Source organism: Alligator mississippiensis, chromosome 11 (genome assembly GCF_030867095.1).
Source record: "Alligator mississippiensis isolate rAllMis1 chromosome 11, rAllMis1, whole genome shotgun sequence".
NCBI lineage: Eukaryota > Metazoa > Chordata > Crocodylia > Alligatoridae > Alligator > Alligator mississippiensis.
Genome location: NC_081834.1, coordinates 17,565,586 through 17,583,090, shown reverse-complemented (window position 1 = coordinate 17,583,090; position 17,505 = coordinate 17,565,586). Strand labels below are relative to the sequence as shown.

The 17,505-nt window shown below is 45.0% G+C and overlaps 1 protein-coding gene across 2 annotated transcripts in view; it reads left to right on the top strand.

The window, feature by feature from the left end:
- The window catches only part of ADAMTSL3 (ADAMTS like 3), a 368,636-nt gene that overhangs the window by 19,502 nt on the left and 331,629 nt on the right, over positions 1-17,505 (top strand). For both annotated transcript variants that reach the window (XM_019477525.2, XM_019477526.2), the window contains exons 2-3: positions 313-495; positions 1,709-1,800. In XM_019477525.2, the coding sequence (XP_019333070.2) occupies positions 313-495; positions 1,709-1,800 (275 nt within the window). The remainder of the gene's footprint in view (positions 1-312; positions 496-1,708; positions 1,801-17,505) is intronic.

Genomic DNA, 17,505 nt, shown 5'->3' with positions numbered 1-17,505 from the left:
CATTTCCATACAGCCAAGATCTTGCACGCGGAGGGCGGTGGAAAAGCTGCCACCAGGCAGATGCGCCTCTTTAGCAGCGCGGGGCAGATGTGTCCAGGGGCCGTCTCCCGCCGTGCCGGCTAAGACCCGGGCAGCCCCGCAAACCCCGCGCGCGGAGCCGGCGGGCCTGGACCGCACTGGCGTTGAGGCTCTCCCTCAGGGCGCGTCGCCTCTCCCCACAGCCTGGTTTCAACAGAGGGCGCTCCCTTCCCGGCTATGGAGGACAGCCTTCTTCTTTCTTTTTTTTTTTTTTTCTATTTTTTTTTCATCCAGCTCGCTCTCAAGCAGCCCGAAGAGACGGGAGAAGTTTCCAGCGCAACGTCCTTGACCGCACGGCGTCGGCTCCGCGCAGTCCGGGTCCGGAGCCGACCCCCAGCCCAGCCCAGCCCAGCCCAGCTCAGCGCAGCGCGGCGGCTGCCGGAGGAGCCCGGCGGGCGGGCGGGAGCCGCGGGCGAGGTGAAGGGCTGGCGCGCGGGGCGGCCAGGGAGGCAGGAGCCCGAGCCGAGGGGCTGCGCTCCGGGCTCGGGCCCGCCGGGGCGGCAGGTGGGCGCGGGGCTCGCGGCAGGTGGAGCCGCTCGTCCGGCCGCGGCTGCGGGCCCGGGGCGGCTCCCGGAGCGCGGAGCGGGATGCGGGAGCGCGGCTGCCCCGCCGCACGGGCAGGGCACGAGGCGGGTGACCCCGGGGCGGCAGCGGGACGGGGGGAGCCTCGTGCACTCGCCGCAGGGAGGCGCTCCGGAGGCCGGGGCCGAGCCGGCGTCGCCGCGGCAGGGGAGGGCGAGGCGGCGGGGAGCGTGCGCCCCCGCGGATCCGCCAGGTCGCCTCCGGAGCGACCCCGCCACAGGCAGGTCCCGCGCGCCGGGCCGCAGCGCGCAACCCTCTTGCAGCCCCGACGGGGCGAGCCGAGCCGAGCCCTGCGGGCACGGACTCGCGGGCAGGGGTGGTCCTCGTGCTGGGGAGAAGCCGGCGGGAGCTCCGCGGGGCCCTGCGGGAGCGGCCGCCGGGAGAGCAGACAGGTGCTGCTTGGCCGAGCGCCGGACCTCGGCGAGGCCGGTGTCTTTCCGGCAAGACCAGCAGGGAGGGGCTGGTGCCCCGGAGCGCCCCGCAGCGCAGCCGAGGGGGCGGGTGGCAGCCTGCGGTGGCGCCGCAGCAGCGGGGCTATAGTCACGGTCCGGCACGTGCGCGGCTGCAGGAGCGATCCCGGCGGTGGGTTTCACTGGGCCGGGTTTCACTGGGGTGATCCTCACTGCCTGGCTGCTCCCCCTTCCCGACCACGTTGTCTCCCAGCTGCCTGGAGCCAGCGCTTTCCAGAGCTGGGCTCTGCGCCCCGAGTGGGCGAGGAGGCTGTAATAGCACATCTGAGACCCTGGATTTCACTCTGCTTGGGCTGGGAGGGGCTGCTGATGGATGGCAGATTGACTGGGGTTCAGGCTCACCCCCTATTGCAAACTTCTCCGACCTCTTCCCCCCCTTCCCTAATGGGAACGACTCCAGCCCGCAGGCTGCCCATGGTGTGTGCTGTGAGCCTGCCCCGCTGGCCAGCACAAGCCCCGGCTGTTTGGGTTGCATCGCTTCCAAAGCCCGGCTCCAGGCCTTCGCCCAGTTTGCTGTAGTCCTTGAGTTCTGGCAAAGCAGCTTGACTGTTTGTAACTGTAACAATCTCTCTCTGCAGTGCTACAGGGAGTAAGGATGACCAGATCCAGAGCCCCAGGCCTCGCCTGGGAGATCACTTGGCTTGCCTTTGCCATCTGTACTCATCTGCAGGTAGGTGCCGATCGTTTTTGCAGTTTTAACTGGAGGCAACGCGTGGAGAAGCAATTTAGCCCCTTCCATTTATTGCTTTTATACAGAAAATGGTTCAAGCAACTGTGTCCCCCAGCCAATGACACTGAGGAAGAGATTTTCCTGTTATTGAACTTAGATTCAAGAGATCTGTGCTGTAATATTCAACCTCCCTGTCATCATAGGAGCAGAAGGATGATCTGGCTAGGTGTGTAATGACTGGCCTCCTTCAAAGTAATACAGCTTCCCATTGCTCCCAGGAGCCTGAGCTCAGGTGTTGTGCTGAAGAGGCCCATGCATAAATGTCTGGGGAGCCGTCAAAGCCCATAGCAGTCTGTGAGTATCTTTCCACAGACTTCCACAGTCAGCTTTGGATCAGATTTTTTGTGTAGGCAGGTTCCATGGAGGAAAGTCACAACTGCCAATAGATCTGTTGCCTGACACATCAGTCTAATCAGTTCCAAGAAATGAGTCTTTCAAAATTATGGAGTGCTTCCATGCAACATAGATGTCATCATAGTACGTCATTCGCTATAGTGCAATAAATTTCAAGTATTCTTTGACATTTTAAATACGCCCAAATCAAGAAATCCAAACAACATTTTACATGTCTCTGAATGTCTTATTGTGATGGAACTTAAAAAAAACAATTGAAATGATCATGAATGTCATGGATAAATATTGTTGCTATTATTATTATTTATTATTTGTATCGTAGTAGTACCAAGGGGCCCCAGTCATGCTTTTAGTCCCATTGTGGTAACCAGTGTTTAGGTACCACCTCACGAGTTCATAAGCTAAGTATAACATGAGAGACAAAGGGAACATGGGACCCCCTGAGTGCCCATGTGAGGAGCAGAAGGGAGCAATGGGTTTATACCATTTTTAGCACAATAAACAGTGATCACAACACACCCATCACCTGATACTGCTGGTGCAAATTACTTAAGGGGTTCACTGTTTGGCTGAAAAATATTGGCTTCTTCTTAGAAGTGCAAGTAAAAAAAAATTAAGATATTAAGTGCACTGGCATAGCTGATAGAAAAAAAAAAGTTCTGTCTGGTGTGTGTGTGTGAAGGAAAAAGCTATACTGCTTTGTTGAGCCTGCTTTCCTTTAATTCTTGAGTTAAGTGAATGGTAAATATGTTCCCCCATCCAAAATTGACCCTGGGGACAAAGAAGCAGGGCAGTTGCCCTCTAGGGGTGTCGACACACACAATAATTTAACAGTTCCCAAATGTCACTGACTGGGAACTGCATTAGAGGTGTCCACACGTGCAGTGCCCTCGCATTCCAGGTAGAACAGTGACCTCCTAGGGGTTGAAGTGCTGTGGCTCGTACCATGTGGTGGGAGTGAGCACCCAGCCCAGCATGCCCGGCAGTGGGTAAATGGAGGAGAGAGTGTTTGCACCCACACTTCGGGGGTGGGTGACCTGTGGCTGGGGGCATTTTTACTTTTCTGCTTTCCCTTGTTTCTAAACATATTTTCACTAAAGTTCAGCAGCCTACATTTGACCAAACTCTTCAGTGTACTTGTCTGACTGGCGTCCTTGGGGCAGGGGAAAATGGTTGGACCCATGTTTTTGGGTTCCCTGGGGCTGGGGAACATGATGAGGGGCTGCAGTCACGTAGGGAGTAAGGACATAGCAGAAACATAGCTTTTACTGAACCAAGTGTAAGGGAGGGTTTCACTGGTTTAAAAAAAAAGTGCTAATGAAAAGAAAAAAAGGGAGCAGTAGAGTTCTGGCTGTGTTCCAGACCAGCCAGTTGCACCATTGGGAGTGGTTTTAGTAAGGAGCTGTGCTGTGTGGGATACTTGGAGATCCAACCAGACCCATGACACACAAAGCTTGGTGTCCGCATGTAAAACAGACCTTGTTCACACAGTGAGTTCCCCTGGTTCAAAAGGTACTTGATTTTTCTAGGTATACTTTTGAACTGACCTGGGAAGCTTTAAACCAGTTTAATGTGCTTGTCCACTTCAAGTTTAAACCCCATTTAAATCAGGCTAAGTTTTACATGTGTCCAGAGCCAGCCTTAGGGAAAATGGTGCCCTTGGGCAAACTTGTATTTTGGTATCCACCCCCCTCCCAGAGCCACCCCCAGTCAACGGTGCTGCTGCAGACAGAGGCAGGCAGGGGTATGGGGCACAGTCCGGTAGGGAGGCAGAGCAGCATGGTGTGCCAGGCAGGCAGGCACTGCTGTTATCACTCACACTGCCCAGCTCAGCTCCTCCTGAGCAGTGGCTGGAGTAGGGGGACTGGCTGGCCTGGGCACCACTCCTCCTGCCTGGGGTGGGGATTAGCTAGGGTGGGGTGGGAAAGGGGGAGAGCACTGTTGTGAGCATGGGCTGCTCGTGTGTGTGTGTGTGTGTGTGTGTGTGTTTGTGTTTGTGTCTGGTGTCCCCCTGACCGCAGTGCCTATAGTTCTCTGCTTGCCATGATTACAGGCGTGAGCACATACCCTAGTCTTGTAGGCAGCATTACATGCTCCCAAGTTCTAGTGTTTTATCACATTTTTAGGCACATTAAAGATATTTTATATTATTTAACATAACATTTCTGGTTTCCAATAACCATTAATTCTTTAATTGGGTGCTCAGGGCTGTGCTCTCTGGGCCACACACAGTCAACTACCCTAATGTTGTATCATAGCTTCCAGTTCTGTTATTTTTGGCTATTAACATGCTTATGTCTGGAGCTAATCAATTAGAAACAATTGGATGCTGGGCAAGGTCATAAGTCTGTGTCATGTCACTTGTGTGCAATTGATTAATTTCATCCTGTTTGAAACAGGTACAGAAGAAAATAATGACCATGGTATAAAATGTGGTGGAAATGTGGTCTGAATGCAATACACAGAGAACTGCAGCATGAGAAGTTGTCAAAAGGGAGGTAGCTGATATTGATAAGAAATACAAGTTAACTTTGGTTATAAGAGCCTTTTTTGATTCTTGGATACCATACTAATGAGCACTGCATAATGTTTAGCCAGATTCTGAATTGATTCTAGACTTATAACCCATAGGTGTTTAATTTCTGCCTCAGATTCTGGCACGATTAGTTTGTCAAGGGCAAATTAGTAATTATAATGTCAGAAGATGTTACAGGTAATTGCTTCACTTTCGTACAATAATCCAGTAAACAGCGTAGCAGTGAAAGCATCAATGTGCTTTCCATTGAAGATATCAGTTTTGTGATCAGCAGTTGAAGCACAAATCTGGCTCCTTGGAAGCCTAGAAAAAATCAACTTGATTATTTATAGGGGAGACTGGAGGTTTTTCTTTTCTATTTTATAGACCTGGGGCCTCCTTCTCACTTGCACTAGTTAAGTCAAGAGAGACGTGACTGAAGTTAATGGAACTACACTGGGATAAAACTGGTGTAAATCAGAGGAGAATCATATCAAAATAATTTTCTTCCATGATCATTAAATAAAACATTTTTTCCCAGAGATTCACAACAGCTAGACTGTTGAGTGAATTCTGTACACCACTGTATCACTTGCATTTATCAACATTAATTAAATGCATTTGTAGGCTCACTTTTTTGTCTCTGGGTATGAAAACAATGTGATGTAAGATGCTACCTAATTTTTCTTAAATTACAATGGATGGGCTTATAAATATGATGAATGCTAAGAAGACTAAAAAATGAAAGGCAGAATAGAGGAAAGTATTTCAGTGCCATTTTGTTGTTTTTAAGTTATTTCTTTGGTTGTGCATGGTGAAAAACAGCTGTGTCCTTTCATCGTGGTATCCATCTTCTGATTAATATCATAGACTACTGCCCTAATTAAATGTTATCCTATCCCTACACTTTTTACTAAATAAATAATAAAAAAGTGTTTGTATAATAAAGGGCTTAGTCAGTCTACTTCTCTGTCTATAGCACTCTTGGAGCACTCTGATTGGTTAGTGAAACAACCAATCTGAGTGCAGAGCGCTGCCATGATGGTGGGAACGGAGGGGACAGAGCGGGGGGCTGAGGCCAATGCCGCTGGCCTGCTGTCCCCCTCCCCCGGCCCTGATCCTTGGAGGTGGCAGAGTGTCACCATGATGGCAGGGATGGAGGGGACAGAACAGGGGTGTAGGGCCAGTGCTGGCTTTGCCCCCTGCCCCTCTGTCCCTGCCATGATGGTGGCACTTTGCTGCCTTCGAAGAGCAGGACTGGGGGGGTGGAGGGGGGGCGAGGCTAATGGCGGCAGTGGCACGGGGTGCTGGCAGAGGGGGTGGAGGGGACAGTGAGGCACGTTTTTCCCCCCACACTCCTGGGAGGCGGCATCGGTGTGGGGTGGTGGCGCTTTGTGTCCCCCCCTTCCCCCCCCCCGGCCCCCAGTCATTTTTGATGGGCATTTCGATAGCATGTGTGTATCTGTATGCATATATAATGTCTTTATTAATGGATTATCTGTGGTTATAAGTGATCACTAACTAATTTAAACAGGTAAGAGATGTATTCACCAGTAGTTTCACATGTGGATTTCACTTACAGATTCATGCTGCTGTTGTGTTTTCAAGTCACAGATAAAAGTTTCTTAAATCCCTGCTGTCTGAGAGCTGTGCTATATAAGCCCTCTCTGAATCTCTCCTTTATATCCTCTAAGAAATGAAATTGCTAATGTCAGAGGATAGAATAACAACAAATATACCATGTCTGGATTTTTAATGAGCGTTAAGTCAGTATTTCTTTGGAAAAATGAGTTTCATAGGTCACATATTCAGCAAATCTAGGACTGGTTGCTGCCATGATTTATGTTTCTGCAATTCCTATATGTATTCAGTTCTTTTTCTAATCATCTATGATATTCTGGTTTTTAAAGAGATACATGCTGAAAACATTATCTTGCTCAAAATGATTCTGCCAAAAACTACCAACATAGTAAATACCTTTAAAGTTAGGTTTTTGCAAGTCCAAAAATCTGATGTCCATTATATGATATAGTGAACTTGGAGACCATCTTCATGGAAAACTTTCGGAATATTGTTTTACAGTAACTGAATGTATTGCATACTAATGTTCAGAAAGCAGATAATAATCCACATAGCATACCACAATCAGGATCCTTAACCCCTCAATAATCTTTATCACAAATATCATGTTGAGATTTGCAAGCCCTGAGCCAATGTTGAAGCCATTATCTTTTTCTTTTGTGCATAGGTTTAAGACATTATGGGTGAAATTCTGGTCTTATTGAAGTCAACTGGAGTTTTGCCATTAACATGAATGGGTTCAGGATTTAATCCTTTATATTTGAGGAGCAAAAAACACCCAGACAAATAGCACTTAGAGACTGCACAATGGTTGAAGTATCCATTGCTATCACTGACAAACTTGTCATTCAGTGACAGCATTGCCAGAAAGCTTATGTAAGTTCCTGTACTTACTTTGACTGTATGACTAATGGTGGTTGCTCAATGAATGCCATAGGATCTGAACTGCTGCTGCCCCCAATTTACAATCCAAAAAAGTGGGTTGCCAGAATAATTGTGATGAATTTGAGTCTTGTGACTGAAGTCACAAACTGTGAGGGTGAATGCTCATTTTTCAAATTCACTCTGATCAAAAATAGACTTAAATCAACACTGGAAGATGATCAAAGGTCGGGGTTATATCAATGTAGTGGTTTGCTTTAACATTTAATTTTTCCTTTTTTTTGAATAAATATTTCTATTGTAGCAATTGCAAGTGTTGCCAGATAGGTGGTGGATTTTCTGTAATGGCATAATTCAGCTAGTGCTGTCCCACAAATATGCTCTGACTTTGCTGAAGAAAACATCCAAATGGAAGAAAGGTGATTAAGTTCCCAAAACAAGAGTGGCGATTTGTGCTACTTGTCCTGGTAGTTTTAGGAGGAGGTCATCCTAAACATGGGACTGAAATGATAAAACTAGTTACGCATAGGCCTTTAGACAACCAGTAAGTTATCTAAATTTCTAAGATGACAAAAACTTCCAGAGAAGCCACTGTAACAGAATAATCTTTTGCAAATAAATGATACAACCTTTTCCTCCTGTAAAATTAACAAACATAAGAACTGTAGTAGTCTAGTCTTCAGTTTTAGAAGATACATAGAGACTTAGTCACAGCTGATTACTCATTCAGCCTGCACTGGGTGCAGCTAGATATGTTCATTACCATATCAGGGCATGTACATAAACTGTATTGTGGTGGCAGTATTGCAAAGTCCACCAAATTCCATTCCTGCCCTTATAGCACAGAAAATCAAAGGGCTTGAATCTGCTCCTATTAAAGCAGTGCTGCTAAGCTCAGCTGTTCACAATCATAAGACTCACTTATAACGTATACATTTTTAAATGATGATGTTTTCCAAGTCCTTTTGATTTCTGAACCTTCAGGATTCATCTTTTTAAGCTCTTCTCTGCAGCCGGGAGGGTAAGGCACTTAAAAAAAAAAAAAGAAAACCAAGATTCTTATATTAATTTGCTTCTAGGAATGGTGTTTTAAGAAAAACACCAAATGCCCCAAGTGTTATATAACTCATAATACAATGATAAGACCTGGCAATACTCCCATTAATTTCAGTTGGAGCAAAATAAATCTTTAATTTAACTCCAGAAGCGTGTATTTGTCATAAGACTATAATTTCTGACAATTAAATAGTTTCGTTGTTGTAGTCATGCTATGCAAATTTTGGACTTTATAGTGGATCAAATTTGTTAAATTCATGTGTTGCCAAGATTTGGCACAGTTGATAATACTGATGATAATTGTCTTGTGGCCATTTACAATCCATTACACTCTTTATCGAACAATAATAGTATAATTGTTATTATGCAAAATCCCCCTAACACAGAGAGCACTTATGAATAGTGAAAGAGTTGGTTTTGAAGTGCAGTTTGCTAGCGTTCTTAGTGTGCACATTCCAGGGTAGACATAGGGTATAGCCATAGCAACTTCAGAGAGACACTGAGTGAATACTTTCTGGTTTTGAGAGCAGGCCTTGGAAAGGCAAAGTAGTGAGCTGGTGAAACTGGAGTTTGGACTCAAGTCAGCAAGGTTAAAGTTAGTCCTTGCTTTCTAGGGACCGACATTAAACATAAACCAGTTTAAGTGATCAGAAACTGGTTTAAACCTGTAATCAGAAACTGGTTTAAACCTGTTCAGTGCACATAAACCAGATTGAAAATGGCTGAAACCGGTTTGAGATAAACCTGGTTGAATATAGCATCAGACTTAACTGATTTGGGTTAAACTAGTTTATGCAATGTCTTTTCCCAGACCCCTTGCTGGTTTAAGATTAAGATGCCCCCAGCATGCTGTCTGGGCTGGATGGGGCTCTCTGCTCCACAGCAGGGCTGGCTGCTTCCCTCTGCTCCCTGGCTGCAGCTCTGGCAGAGACTGCGGCTGCTTTCTCCCCTCACCCTCACCACTCCCTGCTAAGCAGGAATTCCCTCCTCCTCTCTGCTTTGCAGAGAGGTATCTGTGTATTAGCTAGCAGACCACATGCTAATAATGTGGTCTGATATTGTCCCTCTGCTGTTTTTCTTAATGGGGTTATTAACATTGAGTAAGGGTGATAAACATTATTATCAATTTCCTGCGGGGCTAATCAGAGCGTCCTGCCAGGGCCTGGCCATGCCCCGCCCCTCCCCCTCAGCTCAGTACTGTCCAAGGGAAGGGAGGGCTGCTCTAGCACCCCCCAGCTGCTAGCCTGAGCAACCGCAGGCATGTGCCTGCATATCTGGGATGTCTATACAGTTACAAAGTGATTTATCCTAGCCAGGTTCAGTGTTTCCTCTAAGCTGTGTGGCACGTGTGGCCATGCAGGCGCACACATGCCATGCTGCCAGGTGTGCCTGCATGGCTGCGCACTCCACTTAGCTTAGAGGGAATGCTGGCCAGGTTAGACTAACCTGCAAAGATTGAATCAATTTAGGCTCAGGCTTTTTGAATGTCTGTCCCTAGCCAAAAGGAACTTTATTTTCAAGGCAAGTCTATTTTGTAAACTTATCACCTAATACATCACTTATTATATGTTCATGTGTCCTGAAAGAGGATTTGAATCTATGCCAGCTAAGTACAAGAAAATTTGCATTGACTTTCAGTGACACTTGGGCTACTAAAGGTTAGTATTACAAAAGTGAATCGGGACTCAATTATGCATATAATGGACAGTGGGATTTTCAAAAAGCATCTAAGCATCTTGGGTACTTGATTTTCATGAATTCAATGGGAATAAGCACCTAAACTGCTTTAAATGCTTTTGAAAATCTGGCTATTGGAATATTCAAATGCCTAAGTACCTTTGAAATATAGGAGCATTAATCCAGTAGCATAGCACTGGGTGCGTGAGTGGGGCGTGTGCCTTGGGCACCACCTAAGAGGAGGGTTTCTAGAAGGATGTGGGGATTTCCTCTCATCCTACCTGCCTCACTGTCTACACTTTCTGACTTTAGGAAGCATTCAGTGTAGGTAATGTGTCATAGAGCATGAAGCATTCTGGGAATAGTTATTTTGTAGAGCAGCATTGGAGCTCAGTACATTTTTTGTCACCAAAATGAGTATTTCTTTCTTTTTTTTCTTTTCTTTTTGTCCTCTGGACATGGGCTTTAGTTGCAAAAAATGGGATGAAACTGTCCTCCTCCCTCCGCAGCAGAAATGAACTTCAGCACCACTTTAGAGAACTCTGATTTTTCAGAATACCTTACAGGGCTTTTCCTGTGCCCTGCAAACTGGAAGGCAAATGGTGGGGAGGGGAGGAAGAGGAGGAGGAGGAAGAAAGAGGACTACACCTGGTGCATTTTTTCCACACTATGCCTTTGCAGAAATCACTTTTGAAAATGGGATTTCATTTTTTAAGTCACCTTGCTGCTATTCAACTTTTCACCCTTCTGACCCTTTTGAAGAAATTGGTTTCTGATGCACAAATTCTGGTATCTAAGACTGGATCCAGATGAGCAAGCATGTGCAGTTTGTGGCATTGTAAATCCCTTTGCAGCACCACAAACCACATGTGTTGCATGTTAAACCATGCTCACTTCTGGTTAAACCTCACTGCTAATTTGCAGCACAGGGGCAAAATTTGCTACCAAGTTTCCCAAGAGCAAAAAATACCCCTGAAAAAAAAGCAACCCAAAGCATGTCAGAGTGCTGTGTGCCGGGACAGACTTGGATATGCGGAGCCCTCACAAACTGTGGAGCCCCCGCACTGAGGCAACCTGCACCTCAGTCAGCCTCAAGACAGGGGGAGCAGGGAGCCCTGGGCTAGCTGCTCTCCTGTCTCCGTGTGCCTCAGCAGGGGGGCTCTGCTGTGGAGCCCCTGTGCTGAGGCACTTGGAGCCCTCAACTTGAGGTATACAGTGCCTCAGCACGGGGGCTTTGCACTGCTAAATTGCAGTGGCACCGCTTTATGTGCTACTGCCCAGCTGCCTGAGACACAGGGTGCCTTAGGGTGGGGGCTGTCCACCAGCTAGCCCCACACTGACGCACCGTGTGTCCCAGACTGCCCCCCTTGCAGCACATGGATCAGTGGGACAATGTGTCCCATTGCGAACTACGTGAGCAGGGGTGTGCACTGCAGCATAGAAGCTGAGGCACAATTTTGTTCCACTGCTATTTGTACTGATGCAAACAGATGTCCCTGCTTGTGTGGACATGGCCTGTGTGTGCAAATAGCTAATAGTTCTTCGGATTAGGGCTGCAAGCATTACATGTGCATACGGAAGCCATTCTTTGGACACTTGGCCTGGAATATCACTTCCAGACATCATATTACCTAAATTGTTTAGGCATAGTGTTTCTGTTTCTAATTTATATTTATTAGATTTAACATCATCATGGAGAGAAAAGGAAAACAGTACTCCCAGTTTGTTTTGAGAAATGTGGTTTTCAGGAATTGTCAGTTTGTCATGCTTCTGGATCCACTGGAAACGCAGTGAACACAAGTCAACTTGATTCAAATGTAAAACAATATTAAAAATGCATTTAAGGCTGTAAGTACTAGATTACTGCTGTATGCTAACTGTTGTCATTTGTGTCACAATGGGAGATGATATTTTATAAAATTAAGTGGAGCTTTTTTTAATACAGGGAAAGAATGTGTTCCTGTCTTTGTACAGAGTTCTTGTAGATATCAGGAGCTTTGCCAAAAATTTAGATTGCTTAGGATTTATGGGATGTATTCTCCTGTCAATGCATGCAAACAGAACAGAGATTATAGTGTGTATGCATGTAAAGTATGCTGTGGAGTTTGTAGGCGTGGCAAAGGCAAACTTCAGGAGTCATTTAGATGCTTGGTTTCAATCTTTTTTGTTTCCTTTGGCTGTGTTAATGCATGTTAGAATTGGGCTGACAAAGACCTACCTGCATTTCCACAGAACGGAGAATTAGGGCAAACTATACCCTCAGGCCTGTGTTCAACAGCCTGCACTTTGCAGAAGTCCTCACAAAGCTCCAGGAACTGCCTGTCCTCCCAGCTGGCTGATCCAGGAAGAAGTCAGCACCGGCAAATCCTAACTTTGTCTTTTGGTTGATGCTCCAGGCCATGTGCCACCATGGAAAAATGTGAAAAGCTAGTGTAAATAACAATACATCTAGATTTGCTTTTTCTGATTCTGTTCATGTAGCTGGTTTTCTTTCCTTTTGCCATTTTGACAGCTTCTTGCTGGATGGACAGCAGCCGGTTAAATTTGCTCAGGGGTTTCAGTACATAGATAACAAATGCAATATGCCAAAATATAATTTGTTTGCTTGTCATGGGCCCAGTTATCTTTCATTAGAGGTCTTGTATCAGCCATTATTCATTTAGTATTTGTTTTTTTCCCCCTGTGTATTTAATTGCTCCCTGGTTGACTGAAATGGATGAGCAACCCAAAGCATATTGGTGTTTGAGTATTGCCTACTTTGTAGATACTGTAATGTTCTAGTTGGAGTAGATTGGGTACATTCTGCTTATTGTTTTGTTTCCAGCTGATCTCATCACTTGGGTCAGAAGGCAGGGGAGGGAGTCTGTTTTACTACTGTGTGTGTACTGCTTATAGTAGTATTACCAAGCCATTTTTCAGTAAAGCTTTGCTTATAAATAAAACTGACAGCTGATGTGAAATATGAAGGTGCTCTGATTATCTTTTACTCAGAAATGGCTCTTCCATATATGAGGTGTTTCAAAAGACGTGGATGAAACTCGTGCTTATGAATGTTTAGTGCTCATTTTAACTAGAGAGTAGAGTCCATGAAGCTTTCATTCTTGAACCATCGTTTAAAAGCTTACATTTTTGTTTTTATATTGTTCTCCTGTGCCAGTTGTTTCCTGTCTTTATCTCCTTGGCTAGGGACAGATATTACACATAAACGGGTTTAAGTGATCAGAAACCGGTTGAAACCTGTAACAGAACAGATGTTCAGTGCACATAAACCAATTTGAAAATGACTGAAACCAGTTTGAGATGAACCTGGTTGAATGTAGTATCAGACTTAACTGATTGAGGTCAAACTGGTTTATGCAATGTCTGTCCAAGGATCCTTGCTGGTTTAAGTTAAACCAGGCTCCCCCAGTATCCTGGCATGCATTCTGGGCTGGTCAGGGCTCTCTGCTCCACAGCAGGACTGGCTCCTCCCCTCTGCTCCCTGGCTGCAGCTCAGGCAGAGACTGCAGGCATGGCAGGGTCTGCCTAGCTTCCCCCTGCCCTACCTCCCTACATTGCTCAAGCAGGATTTCCCCCCTCCCTCCCTTCTTTCCATCTCCCACAGCATGGACCCCAGCCCCATGGACCCTAGGCATGTGGTATGTTAGCTAATGCTGAGAGGTGTCTGTGTGCATCTCCACTTTCACTGGGACAGGCAGACAGAACAGTGACCACTTAGGGCTTTTTGGAACTAATCAACAAGTCAGCTGGTAAGTCATTTAAGAAGAGTTTTAACTAATAGAGAGAGGCTATTGTTTTGCTGATGAAGTGATAAACACTGTTATCAGCTCCCTGCTGGCTTGCTGCCTGTCAGTTTGCTGCAGACAGTATAAAGAAGCAGGGAGGGAGATTGAAAAGCTCTTTATCATCAACAGATGCATGCACTGCAGCCCCCACCCCACTTTGCCTCAGAGTGATAGCAGGGGCTGGGGTCTGGCAACACCCCCACCCCTTGAGCAGCCAGCAGGGAAGAGCCTGGGATGGTGCAGGCTGAACTCTATAATCAGAGGTCCTGCTGGGGCCTAGCCATACCCCCCTGCTCAGTAGTGTGCAAGAGAAGAGAGGGCTGCTCTAGTGCCCCCTGGCTTCTAGCCTGAGCCACTGCAGGCATGTGCCTGAATTTCCTCAGTCCAGAAAGCATGTCTAACCAGTTACAAACCAGTTCAGCCTAGCCAGGTTAGACTAACCTGCGAAGATTTTATCAGTTCAGGCTCAGGTTTTGAATGTCTGTCCCTAGCCCTTGTGTTAGGTTTGCAGAAAGACTGGTTACACTACCCAATTGCTTGGGTGACTGTTAGCACAGCAGAGTAATGAATACCAAAATTTTACTAAATAAGGCTTGGCATAAATTCTGTTTTCACCATGTGATCAGGCCTTCTGTATTCCAGTCCTTTTCCTTGCATGACTGAGTGCTTGCCTTAACTTCAGTGCAATACCATGCACCCAAACACATTTCCATTTTTTTTAGGTCTTTGAATTAGATTTAGAACACAATAGATTGGTTAAATACCTGAAGAAAAGCTCCAAAATGCCATCTTAATGTATAGCTTCATACTATGCAGCTATTTATCTTGTGCTAAGAGGAAACTATAAATGTATTTTTAATGCCAAGACTTGAGTTTAAAATGCATTACTTGTCTAGTGGGAATAAGCTTGAAAATTAGTAAGCAATTAGATTAGAAGGCAGATACATTTTACTTACTGTTTTGAGTCTCAGGAGCCTTTCAAATATCCTGTTAGCATCACCTGTTCTTAAATCACAACCTTTAAAACTTTTACATAGTTACCTTTTAAATTAAAAAAGTGGTTTTATGAAATGTAAAATTATCTATGTTTTAATTGATATGGCTAACCTGCCCATAAAATCTTGATTAAATTTGAAACCTGTTACTGGACTAAGTATGAGCTGACAACAATATATATTTTAAAGTTACACAGTTTATTTAAAGACAACTGAGATGTAGTTGGAAAAACTAATCTTTGAGCATTGAAATTTCCCCCTGTGCAGAGTTCCAGTATTAGAGCTTCCAGACAATTAATTAGTTTTAATTAAGCCTTTAACCAGGCCTTAGTTGGGATTTAGGTAGTGAATAAGGTCTAGTTCTCATCCTCTGCACAGGGGTAAATTTTAGCACTTGTGGCTCCCTGCGCTATGTATTTGTGGCAGACGGAAGTGTGTGTGTTATCTATCATTTGGAGCCATTATTAAAAAAAAGTGGTTGGAAAAATATAGACGTTACAAGGCAATATTTCTTATTATTTCAGGCTGAAAAGCAAGAACTTCATTAGGAGACTGCAGAAATAAAGTGTCTGACCTCTTTGTAATGGAGGAGTGGTGAATAAGCATTTCATCATTCACTCTGTTTGGTGTCAGTAGTAGGTTTGCCTGTGTGAGCAGGGCTGGATTAATTCTTTAGTGGGCCCTGGGCAAAAGTAACCCATGGGCTCCTACTTGGTACTTACTTATATTCCTTTTGTTTTCACTCAATAATTATAATATGTAAAATAAGCACAACTAAGCCCCTTCTTCATTTAGGGCCCTAGGCATATGCCTAGTTTGCCTAATCTGGCCCTGAGAGTGAGGACCTGGACCTTGACACAAGGGCCTTGATCTTGGAGTTGAAATCATACCATGGAGCCTTTCAGTGAGGCTGTGCTCAGGAATGGACTCTAGCTGACTTGGCTAGTTCCAGGGTTTGGACCTTAATTTGTAAAATTCAGGAGTTCTTCTCAGTAGGACTAACCTGTGAATTCCATATGCAGACGAAGCTGCCAGCGAAGTCAACGAGAGCTTTGCTTGAGCATCAGTGGGAGTTTTTCCTGAGTAAAGGCTACCTCATAGGAAGCTACTTGAGGCTGAATTTCATTAGTGCTAACTAGTTGGTTATCAGATTTCCTTTTGTGGTGTGAATCATTTTATCTTTTCTTCATTTTCCTGCAAAGGACAGATGGCATTTAAAGCTGTTTCCACAGCTGTTAGTTTTCTTAGAAATTGGCTGTGTTTATTCCTTTGGAAAAAATAAAGAGATATTCAGAAAGATAATTTGCTTGCTGCTTATAGCCCTTGCAAAACTTGAAGTGATTCCCATTTTCTCCATGTCAGTTTTTATTGTGTGTCATTGAAGAGCATTTTATCAGGTGTTCCAGACCATCTCTGTTGGCAGGAATTTCTCTGAACTACTGCAGAGGGAAACATCAAAAACAGTCCTGGGAGCATGTACGTTATTTTTCAGCAGAACTGAAGCAGAACATGGAAATTCACTTTTTAAAAATCTGTGTGGCTCTTTGCCATATATGCTGTATTTAAAATTCCTTTGAATGTTTTTCAGGGTGTGTATTCTCCACTGCCTGGTGCAATTCTGCTAATGAAAGTAAAGAGGAAAATAAAAGAAAATATATACCATAATATATAAAAATCAGATATAAAGTTGATTTCTACATGTAGCATTTTGTCTGTTCATATGAAAATTGACATCATGGTGTTGGAATGTTGACCATGTTTTGCATTTTGCTAGCTGCTTTTACTGGAAAGCATGTGTTTCAAAGGGAGTTTTCAATTTTTATAAGTCTTTGCCTCTATAATAGTTCAGTCTTTATTTTGAGTGTGGAGTTCAACTATGAATAAAATTTAACTCATGAAATAAGAGATTGCTGAAATAGAGGATGAATGAATAATGCATGCATTAAGTACTAATGTGTATACCTTCCTCTGGAAAAAAATGTTAAGATCATTGGTAATCAGGTTCTACCACTCGCATTCAGGCTGAGCAACACTTTGTCCTGAGTAGGGCCCTTGATTGTTGTGGAGCTACTGCCAGCCTAGGGACCTCTGAATGTGTCAGGTACAGGGCCTAACCCCAAGATGTTAGTAGTAACTATATAGAAAACTAAGGCTTTTAGAGAAGTTTCAGTATTCATTATTGTTGTATTGTTTGCTCTTATATTTGTTATAAATTAAAGCTGTTATTTAGCTTTGAGAAAACATGTAGAGACTGATTCAACTCATGTTATGTAAATCTTATACCAATCTAAATTTACTGGTTGTGGTAGAGCTAGTTCTGATAACCCTTGTGAAAGTGAGATCAAAATCAAGCCCTTCCAAGGTGCTGGTCACTAGGACTGCAAAGTTTTGGTAGCCGATTCAATTCAGAGGAGATTCGGCATGATTTGGTAGCTGAATCTCCGAACCTGAATTGAATTGGGAGACCCATTAATCTCTCCAAATTGAATTGGGAGCTTCCAAATCAATTCAGAGAGATTTGGAAATTTGGCCGTAGATTGTACAGCCAGACACTAGGCAGTGCCGGCGGGAGCAGCCAGATGAGCCCCAGCTTGAGCCGGCAGCCCCGGAAGAAGCTGTGACTCCCCTAGCTGCCCCTCTAGTGGGGCGTGGCAGGAAATGCTGGCAGCCCTGGGAGAAGCCGCGGGGCCTGGGGAGAATGATCGGGGAGCTGGGGGAGAAAATGATTGGGGAGCTGGGGGAATTGAACTGGGGCTTCCCCCCAGCTTCCAGTTCGATCCCCAGTCTCCTGGACAATTCC